We start from the raw sequence: 22,500 nt of genomic DNA on the forward strand, positions 1-22,500 counted from the left end.
GTGTGTGTGTGTGTGAGTGAGTGTGTGTTTGTTCGTGTGGGCGCGCACATGTGTGTGTGTGTGTGTGTGTGTGTGTGTGTGTGTGTGTGTGTGTGTGTGTGTGTGTGTGTGTGAGTGTGTGTGTGTGTGTGTGTGTGTGTGTGGGTGTAAAAAGGTGGTATATGTGTCATTGTAAGGTATATGTGTGTGTGTGTGTGTGTGTGTTTGTTTGTGTGTGTGTGCGTGTGTGTCTGTGTCTGTGTGTGTGCGTGTGCGTGTGCGTGTGTGTGTGCGTGTGTGTGTGTGTGTGTGTGTGCGTGCACGCATGTGTGTGTTTCTAGAGTGCTGTAGCTTCCTGGTCCAGGCACCCTGCTCTGTTCCTCTGGAAGTGTAGTGTTTGCTCTGCAGCTGCCTGGCTGCTTCCTGAGGGGATGTGTGAGTGTCTGCTTCGCCTTTCCTCCTATTCCAGCAGCTTTCCTCTCCTCTCCTCTGCTCTCCTCTGCCCTCCTTTCCTCTCCTCTGCTCTCCTTTGCTCAGCATACACACAATAACTCACATCCAACACTTCTCCTCTCCTCTCCTCTCCTTTCCTTTCCTCTCCTCTTCTCTGCTCAGCACACACAATAACTCACATCCAACACTTCTCCTCTCCTCTCCTCTCCTTTCCTTTCCTCTCCTCTTCTCTGCTCAGCACACACAATAACTCACACCCAACACTACTGCACACTCAGCAGACACCATAGCCACACATACAGTACACTGACAGGCACACCCACCCACACATGATGCCTACATGCACACACGCACCCATGCACACACACACCCACGCACACCCACCCATGCACACGCACACGCACACGCGCATGCACGCGCACACACACACACACACACACACACACACACACACACACACACACACACACACACACACACACACACACACACACACACACACACACACACACACGACTTAACCCACACTACCCACACCCACATAAATCCACATACACTGACACCAGTACCCACATTCACATTCACAGACCCACACACACCCACACATCAGAACCACAACAGCACACCCCAACATGCACACCAATGGGGTCACAAACATGATGTCAATTTCATAAACGTTTTATGGTTATAATTGTATGGTTGACATTGTTAGGGCTGTCTTTACCAAAACCAAATGTCACAAAGTCATAAAATGTTGATGACATGTGACGACGGTGTCATGTCACTGTTATGACACTGTTATGTCATGCGTATGACGCTGGCGTCCAGTAAAGTGTTACCAAGTAGTGTGCAGTACTCACTCTCGTCTGCGTTGGGAGCTGACAGGATGCAGCTGTGTTTCTTCTTCACCTCCTCCACCTGCGAGCCGATCTTGTCGATCAGAGCCCTCACCTCCTCCACCTGAGACACACAGCACAGCACAGCAAGTCATCTGCTGTAGGCTACCCATTGGTGTGCGGGGGAGAATATGGCCTGTGGTCAGGCTGATCAAGCTTTTTTTGACTGCTAAAAAGTGTGAAAAACGTTTGATTCTTCATCATGCAGCATGAGTGTCCCTGTTACATTTGACTATTGAATTATCCCTGCCAAATCTAATCTGTATGTAATGGTCCGCTGTATAGACCTTATTTGTGTTCAGTTTCAATTTGCATTTTTGCTGTAAAACTCACATTTTTGTCATGTCTGGCACCTGTTAGTCATGACTGCTGTGCAGGGAAGCTGACAAGGGGAGACAAGGGGTCAGGTGTCCCAGGCCCAGGGAAAGAGGGGGGCCAGAATTGGGTCCTCATTACATTGTATGTATTGGGCTGGGGGTGCCTTTCAGATGACTTTGTCCTAGGCCCAGCCAAAGCTCTCAGCTGCCCTGCTGCCATGTGTAACTTCAAGTCCCACCTCATTCATTGTCACCTTCATCATCTCTGGCCCACTTTCACTTCCTCTCAGAGCCTCACTGCACTCACACCATTTCTTATTCATGTCAGGTTACCGCCTCTGTTTTGTTTTTAGAGTAGGCCTAATTTGAACGAAGCAAGCAGGCATGAAAGTCAACGGACAGTAGCCTTTGCTGGGGGGGGGGGGGGGGGGGGGGGAACTCTACAACATCGTAATAACACTGCTGCGACATTAAGTGGCAGCCTTAAGTTATAGATTAACACATGGTCATTACAATTTTGGTGAGAGTAAGGTTATGACATAGGCTCTACACAAGGGAGTCAAGCGATTCTGCTTGGAGGATGGCACAGTCAATTAGGCTGACTTTCCAAAATGGACACTTTACTTCTACTCTATCTGCTCTGCGCTTTATTATGTGTGTGAAATCAACTAGACAGACAGAGCCGAGCCATTCTCTAAGCTATTTGCCTGATAATGAGATAAGTGTCATAGTGTGTGATGAGCTGAACACTTAGATAATTGGTGTTAGTACCTTCCGGAAGAAATCCTCCATGAAGCCATCTCTCTCCAGTGTCACCTCTTCCTCCTCCTGCGCTCTGCCCTGCGGGCACACAATTTTACACTTACAGAAAGCAATTTGACTTGTTGATTTTTCCTCTTCCCCTCTGATATTTTTTCTTTCTCTCAGATTACTCGCTCATTCACTCACGCAGGTAAACGCAAACACACGTTATTTCAGGCTGCCTTGAAAAAAGCACCGTGAGAACATTGTGATAAGTGACCTCTGAGGATCTCTGTTTCACTAGGCTACAGGTCCACTTATTTCTCTTTCATTTTATGGCCAAAAGAAGTCAGACAGACGGTTACTAGACTACTGAAGCATTTCCCCCGAGGAGAAACAACTGGCAAACAACAACATAAAATCATCGGCCCCCAAACTGTTTGAATAAAGAATGCTACACTCCACACGGGTGAGACCGATCGTTGAACATCATTACGCACACAGTTGATCTGAAAAAGAAAATAAAAGAAAATCGACATTAACTCACCGCGCGTAAGTCCGCCAACCGGTCCCTCATCGTATTAGTTTTGCAAAAGTTTTCATTCGAAAGAGTTAGGGATCAACATGTGTAATTTCTGTTACATCACATGAGTATCTTCCTGCGGTGTACAGAAGCAGCCATGTCCGTCTTCCATCGCCTCGTCTCGACCTGACTCCATCTACCGACAGCTGCCTCAAGTCTTCTCCATTCACCGCCCTCTCCACAGCCTGTCACCGCGGCCAATGAAGTTACCAAAATAACCTGTTGCGTCTACCGCGCACAAAGTAGGCCTAAGTAAGCGTCCATAAGTTTAGCAAAGTAAAACATCGATGAACAAAACTAAAGTTGAGGTCTTATTTGATGTTCGAGTATCTCTTCACAGCCGCTGTGCACACAGACTGGCAGGCAAGCACGACGCATCACCCCAACTGGTCCACTATTTTGAGTTACCAATACCAACCCCGCGCCTCTATGCGGTGGCAAGCGGGGTGACAAGGGATGATGGGCCTACGCTTTCTCAAGTTGAAAGTGAGTTTATTTATTTATTTATTTATTTATGTATTTATTTATTCATTGTACATTATTTTTTTTACCGATTGCTTTATGGTGCTATGCAATTGTGAATACGCGCAGAATGTTGCATTTGCTTCTTTTGCATAGGCTGTGCCATTGCTGGCCACCTCTACAGCCATATGAAATAAATGATTTTTAGTCGTGGATCACAACACTGGTTGGGATATTAAGTCGTGTTTTTAAACACTGGTTGAAAACCACCCGTCAAGCAGGCTACGTTTGAGTTTGTGTGTTAGGCTATATGGTCTTATTATTCAGGTAGCCTGCAGCCTTTGCACCAGTTTTGTCATTATACACTCCATACTAGCAGGGGGCAGTAAACACCACGATGTATAGAGGTGAGGCGCGTAAGAGGCGTGAGGAAGAAAACAGTTTTGCGTCTCAGATACATATGCATAATGAAACCTGCCTTTGGGTAAGATTGCAGAGTTGAACGGTCCATGGCTTTTATACATCAGTTGCTTGGGACTACACTCGTGATCCTCCCGGGTGACATTTCCGGTTCGTCATGTCACTTGTTTGAAAACAAACCCTGTCTCATTTAGCTGCGCTGTCCTGTCCACAATCCTCACCAAAAATAATACTGGACCGCTACTGTCACCATGGGGGACAATGACGACAGCGACATCATTGAGCACCATGTCGACGAGGCGATGGAGAAGAGGCAGAGGCCGAGCCACCACAGGACCCACACACACTCCTTTCTGGACAGCGTCACTTCATCTTCATCGGAGAGGGAAGGGCACAGCAGCACGCAGTCCTCTCACCGTCTCCTCGCCTTCAGCGATGCGCTCATCTCCATCATCGCTACTGTCATGGTAAGAATCGGCCATGCAGTGCAAGGATTGTTGGATCATCCTATTGTCCATATCCTTAATGTGCCTTGTATTGCAGTTGCACAAAAAGATGACAGAAAGATACATCCCTTTATACATTACACGCACAGTAAAAGTACAATGCAAACCATGCATTACCATGACAATAGTATTCCTGAAGACTTGGGAAATGTTCAACTTGGATAGTGACTGCAGGTTATGAAAGACAGGGGTGGGTGATTTATCAGCATATTAGGCCTACCCTGTATCGCCAAATATCAAGCTGACTAAACTGGGTCATCTCTAGTGTTGCTGGACTCATTTGACTGTTTATTTTAAATGTTTGTTCTCTTTCTTTTTGTGCAGATCCTCCCAGTGGCACACACCAAATTCAAGGAAGGCGAGGTAAATGATACTTGAATGACACCTGTCCTGGCAGGAAAAAAACAGTCTTTTTAGCATTTGAACATCATTTGATTGGCGATTGATTGGAGCCAATTTTGGTCCCATAGGGGAAATTCTTTCTCTGCATTTATCCCATTTGGACTAGTGAATCACATTGACGTTCACACACTAGTCAGTAGCCTGCTGAGCGGCGCCCAGGGAGCAGTGTGGGGGTTAGGTGCCTTGCTCAAGGGCACTTCAGCCGTGGTCTGGTTGGGCATTGAACCAGGAACCCTGGGGTTGCCAACCCAGTGCTCTAACCACTGAGCCACGACTGCCCCTATTTGGCAATGTGGAAGTCCACCTACTTACTGGGAAAGTCTTATGGTGTTTCTGAAAGTGGAAGTCCACCTACTTACTGAGAAAGTCCCATTGTTAATGTGCGAGTGCGACACGGGCCAGTACAGTACAGTACATCTGCCAGAAATGCATTCATGCCTCACCTCTGCAAGGGGGCAGCCTACAGGCACTCTGAGGAAGCAGTGGCGTGCCACGTACCTTTAAGGGTGGAGCACCAAATTCTGGCCTCCTTGGACCTAGCTCCAATGAGCCCATTACTCCCTGATTATATACAGTAAATGTGTGTGTAAAAACAAAAGAATATTACTCCCTGTGGGACCCAGCAAATTCAATGCCCCTGCATACCTCAGTCACAGAGGAGGATGGGAGAGAGTGCTGGTTATTCACCTCTGTAGCCACCTGCCCACCACCTGGCCATCTGCCTTACAGGGGTAGACATCCCAAGTTGAGAAAGTAAATATTTGCTCGAACCAATTCAAAGAAACAGCTGAATCCTAATGACCACACACCCGTTAAACTAGGCCTGTCTGCTGCATGGGCTGAGGGAACATCTGGCAGGACTTCCACTTTCCTCAGTCCAGTTTGCCCGCCCCCCTGCTGACTTGTAAAGTCTCGTGTTTTTCCTTCAGGAGCTGACTGAGAGCTTCAGGGTCCTGATGACCACTAAGATCGGCGTCTACCTCGTGACGTTTCTCATCGTCACAGTGGCCTGGGCTGCCCACATCAGGTACAGTGGTTACTTCTTAGCCCTCACCATGAAGCTGTCAAAACTACATTATGTGTACATTATGCCACACATTACACTACAACAGACACTTTTATACCAAAATGATTTACTGTTACTTGAAGAGACAATCTGGAGCACTTTGCAGCTTAAAACCCCTTAAGACATGGCCCTTCTTATACAGTAGCTGTTACCAGAATGGCAATGACCAAGTCGTAATGTATTACTAAAGGCTCCATGCATTGTCATGGTGGTGTAGTACTATGGTAGTTAAGTTTTCAGTGACAATGTTCTCATTCAGTGGTGGAACCATGTGTGGTAAGGGGCTACAGTTCAAGCATTTATTTCTAGATGCAAACTCACAACTGACATTTTGGTGTTCTATAAGCTGCAGTGTGCTCCAGTTTTTTTTCAATTGATAGTATTCCCACTGTGATGCACCTGCAAGCTGAGGGATAATGTATAACTCGATTTGCAATTACCTTTTGGCACAGAGTCCAGTCCCTGGAGCAATGCGGGGTTAGATGTCAGTAGATGACATTAGCTGTCTTGCTCAAGGGCACCTCAGCCATGGATGATGATGATGATGATGATGATGATGATGATGATGATGATGATGGTGTTGATGGCTACCAATCACATTCATCCTACTGATGCAAAACTGTGGGAGTGTTGTGTGTGTTTTAAATGCAGTAGATTTCTGACCATTGTTTTTTTATTATATATAATAAAAATAAACTATTAATGTGGTACAGTGTAATTATTATTGTAATTATTGTGCAATTGCTTAATAATAATGCTTTAATTACATAACCATGGTAGTCTGTTTTGATAGCAGCTTTTCTTGAGCTGTTCTTTATTTTATATATAGCAACTTCACTGTTCCCTGTTTTTCAGGTTATTCCAAGTCATTGAGCGCATTGATGATGTCTTGGCACTTCTGAATTTGGTGCGTAACCCTAATGACATCACTATTCGTCTTCTCTGTGTGTTACATGGCACAATGTTAGTGTCCAGATACATCAGTGTTGGCTAATTCCAGTCATAGGTCATGTCATTTTGAAACGCGTCGATGCGATGGCTTAGCTGGTCGTGAGTTAGTTGTGTATCATTGTGTAACTGCTGCTCTCTGCTTCCTCCTCTGTGTTGCCATTGCAGGCCTGCATGATGCTGATAACCTTTCTGCCGTACACAGTGAGTATGACTCGAAGCAGGGAAGCTGACAGGGGGGGACAAAGGGGTCTGTTGTCCTGGGCCTAGGGGAATGGGGGCCCAAAATTGGGTCCTCATTACATTTAATGTATTAGTCGGGAGGCCCTTTCAGATGATTTTGCACCGGACCGAGCCAAAGCTGTCCGCGGCCCTGACTGGGAGGATGAGTCACCAGCCGGTCATCCGGTGTTCTGTCGCGATGGGCTACTTTGTGGAGACGAGCTTTCAATTGAGCAAGTTCCCTGACTCTCATTTTATTTTAAGAATGTTTTCACTACGCCCTCACCGTCTATATTCCAAATGCCATTTTTGTTGTCCCTGATATTGCTACATTTTAATGTGGAAATTCACGGGGAAATGAAATACATTATCCATGCGATATAAAACTCTGACCAATTTATGGTATGCTTATATCATATGAAAGCATACTGTATATTCAAGGTTTTCTGCAAACGGTCCCTTCTCTCCACGGCCACCTTGTGTTTCCTCTGGGTCCCCCCAGGATGTGAGCTGCTGCAATAGGCTGTTATCGTAGCCCCTCACCCACACCCTCACCTTTGTGGTTCCCAAGCCTTTTCTGCGGCGACATCCTTATAGACCTCAGAATATTTCCGCAACCCTCCCCTCACCGTAATCCCAAACGGCAAACTTTTTTTGTTGTTGTTCTTAAATATTGTTAAAAATTAATATGAACTTCATAGGAAAAGTGAAAATGCAACTTAACCATTCAAATGAATACTCTTACTATCGGTTCTTGGAATGTTCTGTTATGAAAGCATATATTCAAGGTTTGATGTGAGCAATCCCCTCTCACAGCGACCCCCTGACAGGACCTCCGCGACACCCAGTTTGGGAACCATTGCCTCACCCCAACATGGAGGGCTGCTCCTGTAGCGCGTTGTAGTGACTTGGTAGCTCAGCTTGATGCTTAGTTCATATTGACGATCATAAGGGGTGAAGGACACTTGCACATTACTGTAGGCAGAAGAAAGCAGCAACGCTCCCCTCTTCACCACAGACCAGGTGCCATGTTTGGCAGAGCCAAAGACTTTTTTTTTTCATTTTTTAGAAATGATAGAATTTGTCTATCTGTCTAACAGGAAAATCTCAATCAAATTTTTAACTTACAAAGACAAACAATGTGCCATCTGTATTGAAATGATTGTTTACGGAAGTCACCCTGCATCAAGCAGTATAAATTAACAAAAAAAATCCTCTACGATGAGCCAACACTAGTAAAAATGCCATTACATACATCTTGCTTTTCCCAAGAGCTAGAAAATGACAGAGGTAGACATTTTTGAGCTGCAGGTAGTTCAGTGGAGTGAGGCAAAGATCTGACTGACAACGTGGCACGATATCTGTGTGAGCGTCTCCGTAATACAGGACGTTCACAGCAGGAAAGGCACATTCATTCAGCCCCATCTGATAACCAAGAGGAAGTGCTGCTCTCGACTTGGTCTAGAACCACATCCCTTTCCATTCTCTTCTCAGCCCCACCTGCTGCTTTTGTGTTCGGTCACTGTCCTTTAGTGACTTACTTCCCTGTTTACTTACTTACTTGTTGTGTGTACTTACTTGACCGTACTTGCTTACTCACTGTGCTTTACCATACTGTACTGCCTTGAACTACATACTGCAGTGTACTTACTTACTCTACTGTACTGCGCTGTATTTACTTACTGTACTTACTTCACTGTACTTACTGTACTGTATTGTACTGTATTATACAGTTCTGTGCTATTTGTACTGTACTGTATTGCACTGGTTTTACTTCTCTTCTTTCTCAGTTCACCTTGATGGCGGCATTCCCGGACAAAATCCTGGGGATTCTCCTGTTCTGCGCCTGTGTGATGGTCATTGGTGTGATTCAGGTGAGGAGATCGGTGGGGCAGTGATGAACTGACAACAAAAATGCAAAATAGAGAGATGGAAATTAAGGATGAGATTTAGGGGCATTTTTTTATGTTTGCACCTGTGGGAAAAGTGCCAACTCTCTGCAGATACAAAGTTGACGATACAGGTGGAGCCACAGGCACATGTTCCAATTCCATGCACATATCATGTCCACTTAAGGAGAGTTCCAAGGTGTTCATAGCTGAACCTTGCAAGCAGCAATCATGGTGCAGCCAAGAAAACATACAGTACGGGCTCCTACTGAACGGGTTGATGCAGAAGTGGGACTGAAACCATCTAGAGTAGTGTTTCTCAACGGGTGGCTCTACAACCCCCCCGGGAGCAGTGCTTAGTTGTCATTGGGGGTGCATTAGTCTATTCTATTTTTTATTACTAAGCAGGTTTATGATGAGGTCCAGGGAACGTTTACAGAAAGGTTGAGATCCACTGATTTAGAGTCAGATGTCTGAATACATAATCTGATGGCTTTTTTTCCAAGTTCAAGTCCTTGTGTCAACCACGGTGTCTCCCTGTAGGCAGTGATAGTCGTGTACGGCTTCAGTCGTCCGTTCCTGTTGAACGAGCAGATCCAGATCTCGGAGAACCAGGCCTACTATAAGCAGCACATCCTGAAGGTCATCATGCGCGTGCCCATCATGTGCCTCATCGCCAGCATCTTCACCATCATCTTCTACCAGCTGGTGAGGACACGCCATCCACTGGGCAACAACACCTTCAGGCAGCCTTTGTGTGTGTCTGTGTGTGTGAGTGTGTGTGTGTGTGTGCGTGTGCGTGTGCGTGTGCGTGTGCGTGTGCGTGTGCGTGTGCGTGTGCGTGTGCGTGTGCGCGTGCGCGTGCGCGTGCGTGTGCGTGTGCGTGTGCGTGAGTGCACACGTGTGTGTTTGTGTATGTGTTAATGTAACCTTTCTCTCTTGTCTTGCAGGCGTATGTTATTCTGGCCATTGTAATCTTCCTGCCCTACATCACACAGGCTCTGAAGTGGTGTCGTGGCAAGGCTATCGGTAGGTCTGTTACGGGTACCATAAATAAACTGTGGACACTTCCCTTTACACTAGAGTTACAGGTCTGCAAAGTGTTCCCTTTGTGTACAGTTTCAATACATTACTAAATCCCCCCGATTATTGTGTACACTGTAAGTCAATGTGGTTAAAACCTCAGAGAAAAGTAAACCAATATTATTTGTCTGAGTAATACATTCATTAAGAATTGGAGGGGGGGGAGTTTGAGCATGCTTGGCTCATGTGTTGTAGTAGTCAAAGTCCAGACTGAAATCCTGTTGAGAATTTACGGTGGCTTGTGGCTTGACCCTAGTTGGACAGCTCAGGCTCCAAAAGCCCTCCATGCTGCAGAGAGGAGTGGGCTGCAAGTCCTCTGTGCTGATATGAAAGACTTATTTCTCAGTTAATATACAGTACCTGAGTACCTGCACAGTTTTTTTTACAGGTTTGAGCGCTAACTAAGGGTGGTACAATCACTTGTTTGGTGTAGTGTCCTTCTTCATCATGAAGTCAATTGAATTTGAAGAGTCTTAAACTCCCAGTAAGAAATTTAAGCAAAAGGAAAATTTAAGGAGTTCAAGTTTTAGACAATGGTTCTCAAAACATCTGTAGCCAGGTAGTCTGCAGCTGCTGGTGGTATTTATCCACTTGGACCTATTGGTAGATAGTTTTGTTCCAAACAAAAATACTGTATAGGAAGTTCTCTCTCTCTTTTCATCTGTCAACTGCTTTTGAACATGTGCTAATTAAATGTTTGATGCCCACCTCCTACTTCTTAATAAGTGTACTGTGCGTACTGTATATACTAGGCCAGCCAGTGGAGGAGACTCCTGAGTCCATGCTGTTCTACAGCTACCACCCCAATGAGCCCCTCAGCAAGGAGCGCGTGGAGGCCTTCAGCGATGGAGTCTACGCCATAGTAGCCACACTGCTCATTCTCGACATATGGTCAGTGCAACAAGCCCGGGTCTGCCCCGTACTGCATCATGTGGCGCTATTCTGAAGTTTATGCATGTTTTCTTTTCTCTTCTTCGTCATCAGGGCCGGATTAACTCACAGGCTAGATATGGCTGCACCCTAGCCCCCTACTTAGTATTTATTTTTGAAGCGAGGACAGTGTTTCAGACCCCGGCATTGTTTTGGAGGATACTAAGTAGACACACTGTACTACCTCATGACATAATGTGTTTTCATGTATTTCCCCAGCGAGGACAACGTGCCGGACCCCGGCGTGGTGCAGCGCGAGTTCGGCGGCAGCCTGGTGGGGGCGCTGCACGCGTACGGGCCCGAGTTCCTGGCCTACTTCGGCTCCTTCGCCACGGTGGGGCTGCTGTGGTTCGTGCACCACTCGCTCTTCCTGCACGTGACGCGCACCACGCGCCTCATGGGCCTGCTCAACACCTTCTCGCTGGCCTTTGTGGGCGGCCTGCCGCTGGCCTACGAGCTGACCACAGAGTTCCCGCGGGGCTCGCGCAACAACCTCGAAGCCGTCCAGACCAGCTGCGTCATCCTCTTCTTCGCCGGCGTCTTCCAGCTGGCCATTTTTGTGGCGTCGCTCTTCGACGAGCGGCGGACGCTGCACCCGCTAGTGCGCTACGGCGGGCGCGACCACGTCTACATGCTGGCCAAGCTGGGCCTGTACCCCTGCGTGGCGCTGGCCACCTTCTTCCTGACGTGCGCGCTGAGCGAGTTCAGCACCTCCATCTTCCACCTGATGCAGCTGGGCGTGCCGGTCACCTTCCTGCTGCTCCGGCTGCTGGTCAAGACGGGCCTGGCGCTGCTCCGCGCTCTGCTGGCCGCCCTGCGCCATCCCCAGCAGCAGCAGCCGCAGCCCGGCACGGGGGCAGGATTTGGGGGAGGAGGGGACGGCGTGGAGGCCAGACTGGTGGAGGTGGACGATGACGATAATAACTCACATGTGCCCTTCAGTGACCTTGTCAGCTAGTGTGCGTATGTGTGTGACCTTGACAAGCCAAGCCAACGAGATGTTAGAAACCTAATCCGCAACCTTAGCACTTCTCTCTTGCGGTTGTAAAGCCTTGAGATGTCCACCTCCAACAAAAAAGCCATACTGCTCCTGCAGTGACGGTGGGACCTCAACGTGTGTGCTTTCAGACCCCTCCTCCCCGCTCCCCTTTTCTCTGTTCTGAAAGCAGTGTGTGCCTAATGTCTCTTGATGCCAACAGCTGTCCCAAAACCCATCTCAAGCCAAGCGGCGCATGGAAACTGACCCCAGTACTGTAACAGGCAGGCAGAGGCTGCTGCTGTAAGCTGAGGCGCCGATGAGGCTGACGATTCTTTTAACACTGGATGTGGAGGTAGCCGAAGGGGCGTATGGAGTCTTCTATTCGATTGCATTGATCTTCACATCATAATGATTTACGCGTCCGGAAATGTTGCCCAAAATAGGGTGGATTGGAATAGTCAGTGTGCGTTTGAGCAGAGGAGGATTGACGAGTCATTGTGGTTTAGTCAACACTGCCCCCTGCTGGCCAGTTTTAGCAGTGCTGACATATTCTGGAGCTTCAACTCAGCTCACATTTACTACTATGATTTACTAGCTACCGTCCACACCCCCTCATACTGGTTTATGAGTACATTATGATCACCTCTCATCCTTTCAGTTTTTAATCTACCTTATAACTCATCAATACTGTACTTTATTTTTCTCTGTGTGGAAAATTCTGCTTGGTTTGATGTTTTAGATGTTTTAATGTTTGTTGCATCATTTAATTTTTTTTAAAAATTAATTTAATAATTTAATTAATTAATTGAAGCTATGAGACGGAGTTTTGTTGACATGAATGACATACCGGTACCTGACCATACCTGCCTGCCACACATATACCTGACTATACTGCCCAACAAAGGCAAAGCACAGTAACTACATGTTTAGACTGAAAATGATTTTCATTGCACCATCTTTATTTTGTGACAAATCCTTATGGTCCTTATGTGTCCCGTGTTAGAGATATTGCTTTGTCAAATTTGCAGTAACTACAATACCCAACCTAATACCACAACTTTGAAGGTATTTTTATCAGTTTCAACGTTGGTCTTGTTGCTGCACTTTGCCTTTGTAGGGCAGTATACCTGTCTGCCACACATAACAAGTTGCTCTGCCTGTGAGTCAAATAACTGAATATACCTGTAGAGCTGATGGTCTGGCCACACAGAGGCAGCTCCTTCATGGGGACAGTAGGTGGTGGTAGCAGCAAAGCCAGATGCTCCAAATAGCCCTTGTCCTTGTCTAAGTTTAGAAATATGTCCAGCCCCCATTGGTAGCCCTGCTGCCCTATGCAGCACGGCACTAAAGACAACAAAAATGATTTTTTTTGTTTTGTTTCTTTTCTGTTGAAACTTGATTATCCGCTCATTTTAACAGGGTCCATTCAGGCAGTGTGATGTCTGACATCTAGCATTACAGTATATCAACGTGATATCCGCCCAACGTACTTGCCACCTGTTCTTGAATATGAGAATGCTTTTATGCTGGAAAATAGCACTGCCTGTGGTGTGCAATGAAGAATATTCCCTTGTCTTTCTATCCTTCTAGCCATAAATAAATGGGATAAACCATGCTTGTCTACATTAGGGATCAAGGAAGGAATCAGATGTGATCTAGGTGTGTGGAGGTATAGAGATCGAATGGAATCTAAACTGATTTCTTTGCACTTTGATGATTGATAAATGAAATGTTTACATGTTTTTGAACAAAAAAACATCCATTTTCATGGTTTTACAGTTAATGTACTGTTGCTTTACTTAATTTACTGACAAGTGAGTCTCCAATGTTTGTTACTGAGTTTATTAAGCCAATGAATTGTTATTGTCCAGAGCTAAATGTTTAGTGTACCTGCATGATCATAATGTAAAACAACACAAATTTCCTCCACAAGGGGGCCCTCCTGCACCTTTGGCAATCAACATTATTTTTTTTTCTCTTTGTTTTTATTACTGATTATTTGTCTGAATAAGCACTCGAGTTTAAACATGTACTGTACTGTGTGTTGTCTAATCTGAGAATGTGTAGGTACTGTAGTAATATACTGTATACAGTAATGCTGATGCATATTACTGTGTCCCACTGGCCTCAGTGGTCTCGATGTCAAGCTACAGGGAATAAAAGAAGTGCTGCTGCCTGCAATGCTACTGGTCTGGGAACAGTGCCCTGTGTGTGTCCTGCCATGCTACTGGTCTGGGAAAAGTGCCCTGTGTGTGTCCTGCAATGCTACTGGTCTGGGAACAGTGCCCTGTGTGTGTCCTGCCATGCTACTGGTCTGGGAACAGTGCCCTGTGTGTGTCCTGCCATGCTACTGGTCTGGGAAAAGTGCCCTGTGTGTGTCCCCGTACAGATTGAATGTGGCCTTTTAATAAGTTGGTTTGGGCTGATGTGAGGGGGGTGGGCAACTTTAATATTATTATGCAAAAAAAATTCCACCAACTCCTTGTAGATCCCCTCATACATGGGACCTGGTGGCTCAGTCCACCCCATAACCACACACACACACACCTGAGATGCCCTAAAATCCTGGCTAGCTAACCCTTCCATTCCCTCTGCACACAGTTGCACCCTACTGAAATGTCAAGGCACTCATCACCAGGCCAACCGCAGCTCCGACCCAAGAGAGAGAGATGGGAAAGAACAGAGGCAGGGTCGAGCTTCAGTGTGACTGCTCCAGTGGTGAGGGTGGGCTCGCAGCAGCCCTCTGCTCTCCCTCAGCACATGGAAGACAAGAGAGATGCCCATGTTGACTATGAACAAGAAGCCGATGGGAATTAACTTCATACTGTCATATGTTTTGTGACTAAATCTCTAGTTATTACTAAATAAGCATGTAAAAGACTCACAACTATTATCAGTACTATACTGCATGTGGAACTACTGTACTGGTGGGCAGTATGGCAACACTGAAGGCGTGTGTCCCTTTGCCCTTTGCATTTGCCCTTCAAGGCCCTTTGCCTTTTGCCTGTGTAGGGCAGAGATCATGGAGCATATTGAAGGTGCAGTCAGCGATACGTGAGGAGTGATATGCTGTGCTGAGATCGAAAGTACACAGAAAGTAAATGTATCTTTATTTTGCTCAAATTCTACTCAAGTAGAAGTAAAAGTGCCAATCTCAAAATCTACTGAAGTAAAAGTACTTCACTTGAAATGTAATTTGAGTAAAAGTACTTGATACCTTAAATTAAAATTTAAATTAGCTTTCCTTTTGAATATTTTCTTGAATATCGTCCTCCATGACCTCTTATCTATCTCTTGCTTGGCACCAGCCATCATCCAATACATTGAACCAAGATAAGTGGGGCAAATACAATAGTGGAAATGCTGTGTCCAATTCTGCATAGTTTTAAAATTTCTGACAGATTATTTTATTATTGTGCACGTCATTTTGTCAATATTTGTCTCAATCTCTATTTTGTCTTTTGACTAAAATACATGGGGCAAAATGTACTCAAGTACAAGTAAAAGTACTCTACAGGGACACTGTGCAGGAAATGGTCAAAAAGGGTACTGCACTTGTGCTGCTCATTGAAACTGGGCTGCCTATTGCCAAATTTGATCTTTACATGAAAGTTTTCTAAGTAATAAACAAATATTTTCTAGTATGGTCCAAGTAGAGTCATTTTTGTAGCTAAAAATGGCTATTTTTGGAAATTCAAAATGGCGGTCCATGGAGAAGATCCCCCTTTTCATGTATGAAAAGTGCAATTTTCCCAGTCATGATAAAAACTTAGATTTGATGGTGATGGTAAGTATTCATGAAAAAGGTAACATTAGTGAATGGGCAGCATGCATTCTGGAAATAAACAACTAAAAATCTCAGAGTGTCCCTTTAAAAAAAACCTACTTAAACATTACTCTACTACTACTCAATAAGTCTTGAGCAAATGTAATTGGTTACTTTCCACCCCTGATAATGCTGGACCGACAGAACACGTCAAGTCAACTGGAGTGAATAGTGTTATCACTAGTCATGTGTAGAAGGGGACAGGAGGTCGTGTGTGTGTGTGTGTGTGTGTGTGTGTGTGTGTGTGTGTGCGTGCAGACGAGCGTGTGCATGTCTGTGTAAAAGAGAGAGGGAGAGAGAAAGATTATGTCTGTATACACACTAAGAGATCTTCAAATGCATCATGCAGAGAGAAGGGGGCATTTCCTTTGACATTTAAAATGACCGGCTTCTATTTGTACCATCCACAATCTGGAGAAAAATGAAGACTCAGAGAGTAAAGAAAAAAATAGAAGATTTATTCACCTCCATACATAGCATAATGATAATAATAATAATAGTAATAATAATAATAATAATGAAAACAAAACAGTAGTTTCAAGTCACCAAGTTTTTGCTAGATTGCTCTGTATTGCCCATATTACGTAAGCTTTGTTCATGTATGTCCATCGTAAAATTTTACGCAGTTAAATATTACCCTCTTCAAAAGCCATAGACTTATATTAAAAAAACACAATTCTGTTAAATCAAACATAAAATATTCATAAATAATCACTGAAAAAAGAATAGAGACCCCAAACGTTTCTCTAGCAAGAAAGAAAGCAAAAACAGCAACAGTATGAATATACAGTATATGTGTAAAAGCATGTTGTCTGGACATGTCCGTTTCTCAGACTAACAGCACAGACACAGAGAAGGTGGGAGCACTAGTCTAGTACAGAGCCTGTTTCACATTAGAACTAAAAAACCGTGCAAGACCTAGTTCAACTAAAACCCATGTAAGCACAGGTTTTCGATAGTGTCATTACAAACATGACTTTTTTATGCCTTGATGCTCACGTATAATATATTATTTCTTTTATTTAAAAAAATGTTCTACCATATACTCCTGTGTACCTAAAGGCATTTATTTATTTATGTATTCATTTATTTATTCTCTTTTTGGTCAGAGGAGAGGGGAGACTTCTACTATGCATGCAACATCCATACATGTAGAACAGGGGAGGAGCAAAAAGCCTATGACAGACAAGCAGCGAGGGGAAATAGCAGCTGTAAACCAATCCATTGGAGGAATGAGAGGAGGTGGGAGGGGCTAAGATGTATATATAGGGTTTGGGGCTCGAGAGGACGGGGTACAGGGGTGTGGTCTGAGGTGGGATAGAAGCAGGGTCTGCATTTCGGGACAGTCACTTGTTACTAGAAGCTTCAGCTGGACAGTATTTGAAGAACAGAGCATTGTAGTACAGTGCAAGACTGGTCCCACTTCACACAGGCATGGCCCTCTCCTCACCCCTCTCTCTCTCCAGACCCCAACTCTGTTCAGGGGTCAAAGTTCACAAACATGTGGGGGCTGAGGGGGGTTGGTGGGGTGTTAAAGCTAAGCATGTCTGCACTGATGCCACCACACCTGGTCCAAAAATGGTCCAGGTGCTGGAAGAATGTGATTTTTTTTTTTTGCATGCCTTCCCAAAGTTCTCTCAGAGCCGTCACTTGTAGTGTGACTGAAGTGCTATAAGATGCTCAGATTCTGACGTTGTGGCACGGATTCTCTATGGTGTGTTTTTCTAGAACTACCATGATGGTGCAACAACACACATCAAGAGGATAGGAATTCAAAGTCTCTTCGTGTGCCAGACCATGAGCACTGCATTTTGGTTCTTGTGTGTTGTGAGTACTTTATTTTTTTTCAAATGATGGAACTTCTACATATTTCCAAGGCTTGAGAAAAGTCAAAGAAATCCATTACCGACCTTTTAAAAAAAAAATGAAGACAATGAAAACAGCATGCTTTCAAGTCTTCAGAATTACACAATAGAAATACAGTATTATTGTTTTTTTTTTATTCTACACATTTTAGTTTTAGGTTTGTGGCGTACCCAGTACAAAAGTGAACAGAAGGGTCACAGATACGGTACAGTAGGCCCCGTCCAAAATCTTCACTCGGTAAATTAACGGTAAATAGTGTACGCAACTACATACAATAGGGCACCAGCTAAATTGCTTGGAGTCCTACATAGTGTACACTGTATAGTGAATATGGAAACATTTTGGATTCATGTAGAAGCGGGAAAGGATCTGCACACTGCTTGCAAAAGACTTAATTTATTGGGAGCAACGTTTCGATCATTCGATCTTCTTCAGGCAGNTGCTTGATTTATTGGGAGCAACGTTTCGATCATTCGATCTTCTTCAAGAAGATCGAATGATCGAAACGTTGCTCCCAATAAATTAAGTCTTTTGCAAGCAGTGTGCAGATCCTTTCCCGCTTCTACATGTGACAGTTTTTTGATCTGGCACCTGCTGATGCTTTTTTGCTGGATGTGCGCACTTTCCACTACACTCTAACATTTTGGATTCAGCCATAGACTATGCTGCAGTGCTACTACAGAATGGAACTTGATCAGTGCAGGGACTAATAGTAGGTCACACTGGCCTGCATTCACACAGTAAATATTGCAGTGTTAATTCAACACCATGAGTGTTACATTTTTTCAACTCTCAACTCTACGTGTTGAAGTAACATTGTAGCATTTACTGTGCAAGGGTGAGTTTCTCGGAAGCGACGTTGCTTACCAAGTTAGCAACTTTTTTGCAATGCAATTCCCCATTGGCCACCTACTGAGGTGCTGACTTCTTAGCAACAACGCTTCTGAAAAAAAGAGGGTCCTGAATCATTTGTATCGAGGATGGTTGGACTCACCCACTACAACTTTGGTTGACATTTCGGTAAACAATTAGACTTGTCATTGATCCTAATAAGAGAACCTTATTTTGAAACCCATATTAGCACTATTATTATTGTCTTTAAAAATCCAATAAAATACTGGCAAGATAAAACCTTTGCTCTCCTAAATATGATCAGTATATATATTTACACACCACGTATTGTAATTCAATTCTTTTTTATCTCTAATTTCTCAACCTATTCACGCCAAGGCCATAATCTACACTGAGCACACACAATCAAAAGAAAAGGAGCTCATAAGTTAGAGTTACTGCTTGGTTTACATGTTACGTGATCTCAAAATGTCAAGCCCTTGTTCACAGACCCAGAAGACAAGTATAAAGGTGGGGGGCATCAACGAAAAAAAAAAAAAAAACATGAGTCCGGAACCTTCTGTGGAGAAAAACTCTCTCTCTCACTCTTCTTTCCGACAGTAGGTCCTCTTCCAGTGCAGTGCAACTTAAAAGTCGGACCGGTACGCTGGGTGTGCAGTGGTGTTACAACTCCCTCTGATATCCCCTGACTACACACAAAGACCACACACACCTGAAAACCACACCAGCAGCGGCCACTTCAAGTATATATTTTTCCCTCTCATTCATTTTCATCTTCGACATTCCTTCACCCATCACCGTTTTTTTTCTTTTTTTCTTGGTTGTTTGTTTGTTGTCGACGTCCCCACATGGGTGGGGTGAAGCTTGTTTCATGCTAGACATTATAGGAACTTTAAAACAAAATGATCTGAAGTAGTTCTAGCTCATGGTCATTGTTTCCGTTGCTCTAAAGTGTACACTAGCGCCTGACACAAAGACACAAAGGTAATAAAGGGTGTATATTCTTAATAGATTCTCTTCATTTTAAATAGTATCTATATCAAGTGTATACTATAGTTCTGTACAGTCCTAGGCAAGAGATATGTACAACATTGGGGCCGGACTGGGCCTCTAGGGGTGGGGAGGGGTGGGGAGGCTGGGGTAGTTAAGGGGTCGGTTGCTATAGTAATGCGTCTCCTTGACGACTGTTCTCAAAGGTGCAAGTCAGCGGTTGGTTGGTCTGATCTAGCACACTAACCAAACGCACGCGCACAAACACGCACGCACACACGCGCGCACGCATGCACACGCACACACACGCACGCAAGCACGCGCGCACACACACACACACGCACGCACGCACGCACGCACGCACGCACGCACGCACGCACGCACGCACGCACGCACACACACACACACCTGCCGAGGTGTGAAAGAGGGGAAGACATGGCTTTAGATCAGCAGCAGAGAGGAACATTATGGGTCTTGGCTACAACAACATGCTGAGTGGAGCTGGAGAGAGACTGCAGGGGGCTTACACTGCAAAAAGCCAATAACACTACAGTATTTACTCATGTCCATTACCACCGAAGAGAAAGCAGAGTACAACAAAAAGAATCAGCAAAAAAAGTAAATAAAAACGTGAAAGATATCTTGAAAAATGAAAGCCAGGGCTACAGTAGTTTGATGGCGTTGTAGAAGCTTTGAAATATCAGTGCAAGCTACCAAGTCTTCTTGACCAGCAGGTGGGGCTACAACTCCTGCGCCAGTATCCACCTCCGATGCTTCCACTGCCTACCTCAGTTTGACCGATGACTCGTAATACACACAGGCCAAAAGCGTAGAGTTAGACCCATTGAAAAGGAGAGCAGAGAAGGAGGAAGAGAAGAGAGGGAGAGCGAAAGGGGTGCAACAAAACCGGAAGCCTTATGGGTCCAACTTCACAGCCTGATGGGGACGGGGATGGGGATGGGGACGGGGATGGGGAACGGGGGGAGGGGGGTGTTTTTGTTTTCTTCAATCCACACATGCTCAGGGGACATGAGAGAGGCACACTACTGTATATACGTATATACATAACTATGGCTCCTGTTGATGGTGCTGATGCAACATGTTGCCTTACGTAGTAGAGGGTGTCGTATTGCTAGGAGACACATGCACATGTGCCATCACATTCACCACCACCACGACTGTTAAGGGATTAATCTTGTGCAGGGTACAGGACAGTTGTCTGGTTTCTTTCCTTTTCCAAAGGCAGTATCTGTGTGAGTGTGTGTGTGTGTGAGAGTGTGTGTGTGTGTGTGTGTGTGTGTGTGTGTGTGTGTGTGTGTGTGTGTGTGTGTGTGTGTGTGTGTGTGTGTGTGTGTGTGTGTGTGTGTGTGTGTGTGTGTGTGTGTGTGAGTGTGTAAGGGGTTGTAGGATCCTGGTGTGCAGTGTGCGTGGTGTGGTGTGGTGTGTGTGAGATCACTGGGCCTCCACGACAGCAGGGGGCAGCATGCCCTTGTCTCTCAGGTGGCTGCGTAGCGTGTTGAAGATGTTGAGCTGCTGCTCCGGGCTCAGGACCAACAGCTGCTGCAGGACCTTACTGGGGTTGGGCCCTCTGGAACGGGGAGGGGGAGGGAAGAATACACATACACACAACGCAGACGTCAACAACAATGGAAAAACAGAAGAAAATCTGCGCATATCAGTGGCACAGGTGCTGGACAAACCGAGAGAAGAAATATCCACAACACTCTTGTATGCTCCCAAATACTTATAATGGCATGATGTTTCGGACACTCAGTCCTTGAGACTGAGTGCGTACACACACACGCACACGCACACACACGTACAGGTACAGACACACACGTACAGGTACAGACACACACACACACACACAGACACACACACACACACGTACAGACACACACACACACACACACACACACACACACACACACACACACACACACACACACACACACACACACACACTCTTAGGGTTTGAATCTCCATGGATTTTTATCATATACACAAAGGTGGGCTGACCCACCCTTCTCCACCTCTCATGTAGTACAGTTGTCCCAATGTGGCACATTGTCAACGCAGAATGTCATTCCTTATCTCATGTTGTCCACTGCAGGCGAAGTGGATGTTCAGTACCCTGCACTCTACTCTACTCTTAAGTCTTATCAGTGAACTGTGCCTATGGTGAGTTGTACATCTGGATGGGGACTGTAGTATGTACATGCTAAGACGTGGCTATCTCAGAGTCTTTTGAAAGGAAAGAAAAAATATGCACATCCCTGGTCAAGGTGCAAGACAAAGGCCAACACTTTGTATTGAGAGGCCCGCACACTTGAATTGGCATGAAGTAAATAACAAAAAAGGATTTCAGATGTCCGCCCTGAAGAAGGCACTCATGCCGCTACGTGTGGGCCTTGTTTTTAATATGTCCATGTAGGATTTGGAGTGCCTTAGAGAATTCATTCTCATTTTTTCAACATGGAAGTACTACACCTTGGACTAAAGAGCACCCAAACCCAAGAAGCCAAAAAACAATCTGGATAAGAGCACGCCATAGTCTACAAGTGTCAAAATCAAAAACAATGGATGTTCCAAAAAATTCTGGATGTTCCCACCTGATGAAGCTGGCGATATAAACGTGCGTAAAGGTGGCCATTAGGTACTGACAATCGAAGCGGTCCATGATCCCTCCGTGACCCGGAATGGTGTCGGCAAAGTCCTGTGGAGAGATATGAATTAGTGTAAGTGGCATAGCAACCTTCAGATGGTTCTTTTGTTGCAGAGGAGAGGATGCATCCTCTGTAAGACGCTGAAGAAGGCTTAGGCCGAAACGTCTGTCATGCTAACCTACTAAAATAAAATACAATGATCACACCCGAATGTGTAGCTTTTCTACAAAATATGAGCGTTGCTGTTCGCTCACACCCAAGAGACTTCGTAAAAATCAATTGGGACTTGAGCACATTTCCAGAAAAAAAAAAGATAGTCAGCGTGCACCCACACCCCTATATACTAGAGAATGGCCACTCCATCCCACTTACCTTGATCTTGAAGGCCCTCTTGAAGCCGCTGGCGAAGAAGCCTCCGAAGGGG

General features: G+C 45.2%; 3 protein-coding genes across 4 annotated transcripts in view; 1 reads left to right on the forward strand and 2 right to left on the reverse strand.

Annotated features, from left to right (window-relative positions):
- Nucleotides 1–3,339, reverse strand: part of stx2b (syntaxin 2b) — a 26,806-nt gene extending 23,467 nt beyond the window's left edge. For both annotated transcript variants that reach the window (XM_063194432.1, XM_063194431.1), the window contains exons 1-3: nt 2,934–3,339; nt 2,417–2,485; nt 1,293–1,392 (exon numbers count right to left, since the gene is read on the reverse strand). In XM_063194432.1, the coding sequence (XP_063050502.1) occupies nt 1,293–1,392; nt 2,417–2,485; nt 2,934–2,963 (199 nt within the window). In that variant the 5' untranslated portion in view covers nt 2,964–3,339. The remainder of the gene's footprint in view (nt 1–1,292; nt 1,393–2,416; nt 2,486–2,933) is intronic.
- Nucleotides 3,340–3,914: 575 nt separating this feature from the next.
- tmem175 (transmembrane protein 175) lies at nt 3,915–12,574 on the forward strand. Its single transcript, XM_063194433.1, has 10 exons — nt 3,915–4,318; nt 4,682–4,720; nt 5,689–5,786; nt 6,681–6,732; nt 6,942–6,977; nt 8,786–8,869; nt 9,428–9,592; nt 9,835–9,913; nt 10,720–10,858; nt 11,117–12,574. The coding sequence occupies exons 1-10, from the start codon at nt 4,103–4,105 to the stop codon at nt 11,853–11,855; spliced, it is 1,647 nt and encodes a 548-aa protein (XP_063050503.1). The 5' UTR covers nt 3,915–4,102; the 3' UTR covers nt 11,856–12,574.
- Nucleotides 12,575–16,139: 3,565 nt separating this feature from the next.
- The window catches only part of cds1 (CDP-diacylglycerol synthase (phosphatidate cytidylyltransferase) 1), a 47,764-nt gene continuing 41,403 nt past the window's right edge, over nt 16,140–22,500 (reverse strand). The window contains exons 11-14 of the mRNA XM_063195218.1: nt 22,449–22,500; nt 22,023–22,126; nt 18,160–20,998; nt 16,140–17,944 (exon numbers count right to left, since the gene is read on the reverse strand). The exon at nt 22,449–22,500 is cut by the window's right edge and continues 68 nt beyond it. Of these exons, the coding sequence (XP_063051288.1) occupies nt 20,863–20,998; nt 22,023–22,126; nt 22,449–22,500 (292 nt within the window). The 3' untranslated portion in view covers nt 16,140–17,944; nt 18,160–20,862. The remainder of the gene's footprint in view (nt 17,945–18,159; nt 20,999–22,022; nt 22,127–22,448) is intronic.

The sequence above is a fragment of the Engraulis encrasicolus genome, chromosome 3 (assembly GCF_034702125.1).
Source record: "Engraulis encrasicolus isolate BLACKSEA-1 chromosome 3, IST_EnEncr_1.0, whole genome shotgun sequence".
Classification (NCBI taxonomy): Eukaryota; Metazoa; Chordata; class Actinopteri; order Clupeiformes; family Engraulidae; genus Engraulis; species Engraulis encrasicolus.